This window comes from Oryctolagus cuniculus, chromosome 7, assembly GCF_964237555.1.
Source record: "Oryctolagus cuniculus chromosome 7, mOryCun1.1, whole genome shotgun sequence".
In the NCBI taxonomy this organism is placed as follows: domain Eukaryota; kingdom Metazoa; phylum Chordata; class Mammalia; order Lagomorpha; family Leporidae; genus Oryctolagus; species Oryctolagus cuniculus.
The window spans coordinates 126,270,080-126,275,204 of record NC_091438.1 but is presented as its reverse complement, the minus strand read 5'-3'; the positions used below and the strand labels follow the sequence as shown (position 1 = coordinate 126,275,204).

The window sequence follows — 5,125 nt, the reverse complement described above, 5'->3', positions numbered from 1 at the left end:
CCCCAGATGTCTGCAACTGCCAGAGCTGTGCCAAAGCCAGGAGCTAAGAGCTTCTTCCAGGTCTCCCATATGGGTGCAGAGGCCCAAACTCTTGGGCCATCTCCCACTGCTTTCTCAGGCCCTAGCAGGGAGCTGGATAGGAACTGGAGCAGCTGGGACTCGAACCAGCGCCTACATGGGATGCCAGCTCTGCAGATGGTGACTTTACCTGCTACGTTGCAGCGCCTGGAAACCACCCCCCCCCCCAATGTGGTCCCTATTCTCCACCAGATGCCCTCAGCTTCCTGGACAGACCATAGGCTGGGCCATGTCCAGTCAGGCCGGAAGAAGGGATTGGCCTTTGCACAGCCCTGGGGAGCCTTTGTCCCCTTATCATCCCTGTTGGGAGCCAATGTCCTCCACCACAACCACAGCCACCTCCCACTCCCCTACATGTGTGAGGCCAGTGTTACCCAAACCTCACACCTGAGCCAGGACTTGCACCCACAGTCGCATTTCTCTCTTCACCTTGCCCCCACCCTAGCCACCGAACCTGTGCCCACAGTCACCCACTGCTCTCCCCTGCTGGGTCTCCAGCTAGTGCGGTGCTAGGACACTGAAGCCACTGGCCACAGGTGGGAGCGAGCCCAGAACCCAGGATGCTCAGGCAGAGGCTTGCAGAACACAGACTCCAAGGGTGCTTTATTGAGGAGGCACCGGGAGAACGGATGGTGTGGCCTGGTCGCCGCGGGTGGACAGTGAGGGTTGCGCAGAGACCTTCAGGGTTGTAGGAACCCCCCAGCCCTGCTCCCCGAGTCAGAGAGAGGGGAGGGTGTGCTCTCAATGCAGCTCCAGCCTACGGACCATACTGGCACAAGCCAGAACCGCCCTTGATAATCCCAATCCCATGCTGTGACAGACACGGGTGGCAGGGGCAGGCGAGGGCGTTGTCACGGTTTGCAGGGACAGGTACAGCCCTGGCTGACCTTCCTCCCTCCTCTCCCTCTCCCTCCCACTCCCTTGGCATGAAGGCGTCTTGGTTCAGTGCCCAAATGCCATGGGGGGAGGGGCTGAAGTCAGAGTTTCAGGGTTCAGGGACTCATTTGCATCGTCAGGGGGACGAGGTGAAGTAGGGCCCAAAAGCCCCACATAGGGACCAAGGCTTCGCTTCCTGTTTAGGGACGCGAGTCCTTCCGCCATCACCACGTTGTCCCCTGCTGAAGGTCCGGAGACGGGACAGAGGAGGCCACCTGTGCCCTTCTGAAAAACATTTTCTTGTAAGTGCTTAAACAGCACTAAACGGAGAGCAGCCGGGCAGAGGAGTCCGGCCGGGGGCCCGGTCCGCTAGGGGGCGGCCCGCTCCCGGGGCAGGTTGAGTTGAAGTCCTTCGGTGCGTGGCGCGCAGATGGCTGCAGGCGCCGGCGCGTCCAGGGCGAAGGGGCCCGGGCCCGGGCTGGAGCGGCCGGAGGACGCGGCCGACACGGCGGGGCTGAGCTGCACGGCCGTGGTGTCCTGCGCCGTGCGCTCGCTGCTCTCCATCTCCAGCGCCACCGGCCCGGCGCGGCCGCCGCCCCGGCCTAGGTCCGCCGCGGCCGCCGCCGAGCGCGCACGGGGCGCTGGGCCCCGGCGGCTACACACGCAGCAGGCGGCGAAGAAGCCCAGCGCTAGCGCGAGCAGCACCGGCCCCACGACGAGCGGCGCGTTGTGCCCGGGCAGGAAGGAGGCGAAGGCGCCCACCAGCGTCACGTTCACGCCCGCCAGCAGCACGCACAGACCGCAGGCGCAGCACAGTGCGGGCGAAGGCAGGCCGGGTAGCCGGCCCTGAGCGCGGCCCGTGGGGGCCCGAGCCCTGGGCCCCGTGCTCTTCTTCTCCGCGGGCGGCATTGGCCTGCGCCCTCCTGGCACGCATCAAGTGGCCTCCTGCCGCCAAGTTCAGGGTCGTCCTGTGGGCAAACAGCAAGAGGGAGGAGTCAGCGGGGCGACTCAGTCTCCAACCCCAGACTCACTTCTGTGGCTACATTCATCTTGGCCAGCCCCCTGCCTCTAGGAAGCAACAGCTCATTCCATATGGCGAGATTCTGCCCATGGCTTCCCCACACAGTCCATAAAGCCCCTGTTCCCGCAGTCTTCTCTCCCTCCCCACTTCCTCTGGCCTCCCAGATAGCTGCAGTCCCTCCACCTCCAGGCAGCCTTCCTGGGTTAAGTGAATGGCTGTAAGTGCTCAGCAGGTGCTCATTAAACGAGAATCCTCATCAGTAGTCCTAATTAGAGGGCAGGTGGCCACTTTTGGGACTTAGAACACCCCCCAACCCTGCTCCCCAAGTGCAAGAGGCCTTGGACATCCTCTGGTCCAGCCCCTCCTCCATCAGGTGAAGAAACAAGCCCGGGGCAGAGGTAGTTTTCTCAGGATCGTGGGCCAGGACCTAAATGACTTGCTGCCCTCAGCAGGCTCTGGTAGGGACAGCAGTGACATCAATGCTCTTGTACATCAGACGAGGCCCTGAGTGAGTGGCCCTTGAGAGGGAGGACCTCCCGCTGCTGCAGGTGTCCAGTGGGAGCCGACAGTCCCCAGCGGGGCTGTGCCGGGCTGCAGCACACCCAAGATCCCCGGGGCCCTTTCTGGACTGGGCATTCTATTCGATGCCAAGCCTATGTCCGTTCCACCGCCCAGGGCTCTGCTGTGGAACCTGGATGTGAAGCCCCACCACTGGACGCCAGAATTCCTTTCTAGGATTCTCCAGGGGCGCCTGGTTCTGGGATCTATGCCTGGACTGCAGAATGCTGCACATTTCCTCAGAAGCCGGAGGAATGTCATCCCAGTGCAGGGATTCAGGCTTCTGTATGAGAATTCCTTTCTGTAACATGAGATGGCAGCTCAAAGGCCCTCGAAAGGACCAGATCATGCTTAGTAAGTTGTGTTAGCTTTGTGAACAGACAGCAGGCAAGGGGCCTGGGTGGGGTGGGGTGGGGGTGGGGTGAGGCACAGGGGGCTGGCCAGGACCAGTGGCCCCACATGCTGTGCTCAGCGTTGTCACCCACAACGCCACCTTGAATACAAGTCAACTTCATCCTTGTGGTTGACACAGAAGGGAATCGAGAAGTTTTGGCCCTGGGAGGTCGGTCAGGACCGCTTTGGCAGCAGCAAAGCTGCCCACTCCCTGCGTGGAGGAACCTTCAAAGCCCGCACCGCACCAGGGCCGAGGAAGCCGCGTGCTGCATGGGTGAGGATGAGTGCGGGGCCAGGGAGGTGCGGCTCAGCTCCTTCACTACGGACAAAGGTGGGGCTCTGCTAGGCTCAAGCAGGTCAGTGGCCCTGGAGGACCTCCCCCAGGTTGGTCCCAAGCTGGGACTCCAGGGTTCCCTCCCCCTGTCACCACGCTGAGAGCTGGCGGTTCTACTGGGACTCCATATCAAGCTGGCAGGCAGTTAGAGACCCCCAAACCCTGGCAAAGACAGACAGCTGACGGGGTGGGCTGTGAGACCTCCAGACCTCCCCTTGAACCCCTGCTCCAGCGCACTCAGTAGTGCAGGGTCTTCCTGCCCCTGGGAAGGTCTCAGGCTGAGGCTGCAGGCCATGCCTCTGCTGGAGGGGACGGAGACAGCCCTCCCTTCCCCTCCCCTCCCCTCCCCCCAAGTGATGCCAGGTTCTTGGGAGCAGAGAGTGGACAAGGGTCTGGGGGCCCTGGGTGGCTGGAGGGTCCAGGAATCTCCTGTGCTTTCCCTCACAGGGAAGACTCTTTGGGTTTCCACAGTCCTACTCTGAGGCGCCCAGGTAGGATTTTCTTTATATTTCTCTATTTTTTGGGATCCCTGTGGCTTGCTGTCTTGTGTGAGTTTGGAGCAATTTCTGGCCATTGTCTTTACCCCCTCTTCTCTCTCCTCTCTTCCTGGAACCCTGACTGCACCCAGGCTCGCCGTCTGACAGTGTCTCACTTGGCTATCACACTCTCTTCTGTGTTCCCCACCCTTCCCCCATCTGTTTCAGGCTGGGCATCCTCCTACTGATCTGTCAGCCCGTTCACCAGCCCCGTCTGCACGCGTTTTCTCTGTGGCTACATCTATCTGTTGAGGTTCCGGTTTCCGCTGTTGTAACTTTTCAGTTCTAGAATTTCCACTCGCTTCTTTCCCACGGATTCTAGTTTGCCACGGGAAGATGTTCTCTTGTTCTCTACCTTCTGCAGCATGTTAAAGCCTGTGAAGTTCATGTCCGAGAGCTCCAACATCTGGATCTCCTGTGGGTGTTCCTGTTGTCTGTTTCGTTGTTCGATGGCCATTTGGTCTCATCTGGAAGCCCAGGTAATTGTTTTCTTGAACGCCCCGCATTGGCTATGACAAAACTGCAGCAGGAGACTCTGGGTGATGTCATCTTCCTCCAAAGACAGGCAGCCAGAGGGGCCACACCCCCTAACCCGACCTGGGGCTGTGTGGCCTGGGGGCCTTCAGTCTTTCTCAACCTGATGTAACCACTCTCCTGGTATGTAGCCCTTTGGGCCACCTGGCTAAATGCTGGAGGGGTTGAACAGGACCTCCTCCCCTTTTAAACCCTAAATTATAATTTTGATGCCTCAATCCCCTGGCCATACAGTCTTCTATAAACTAGAAAATGCCTTAAGAGAAAAACTCCAACAAAATATTGCTTTTCTTTTCTCCAACAGCTTGGGCCCCTCCAGTCCTTACTACCTTTTGGCTTTCCTGGGCCTTTAAAAGACTTCCTAAATCTTAATCCAGCTTCAAACAATGATCTCAGTATAAGCCAGTCTACCGTGGCCAGAAGCAGAACTTGACTTGAGAATCTGATGTTTCTACTTTCAGGTGGGTGATTCACTGCTGAGCCCTCCAGATCACTCCACAGCAACACCACTTACGTTTTCGACATGAGATTAAGTATTGCTGTCATATCTCTGTTTTACAGATGGCACCAAAAGATGAAGCAAACTCACCCAAGACCACTGACTGATGGTGGTGGTGCCCGGATTTGAAACCCTGATGTCCCAGCCCCAAAGTCTGCACTCTTAATGGAGTTGGCTTTGCAGAGTGTAGGTCAGGGCCGAGGCCTGGAGCCCAGGCCTTCTGGCAGGCCCTGTAGGTGGTAAGCGCCTCTCATTAGCACCCACACTACTCAGACAGTAGAGGGTGGGGTGGTGTC

At 59.1% G+C, this 5,125-nt stretch overlaps 1 protein-coding gene across 1 annotated transcript; it reads right to left on the bottom strand.

Moving 5' to 3' along the window:
• Window positions 1-654: 654 nt before the first annotated feature.
• On the bottom strand, window positions 655-1,982 carry TMEM275 (transmembrane protein 275). The gene has a single exon (XM_051856516.2). The coding sequence runs from the start codon at window positions 1,861-1,863 to the stop codon at window positions 1,324-1,326; it is 540 nt and encodes a 179-aa protein (XP_051712476.1). The 5' UTR covers window positions 1,864-1,982; the 3' UTR covers window positions 655-1,323.
• Between the last annotated feature and the right edge of the window lie 3,143 nt (window positions 1,983-5,125).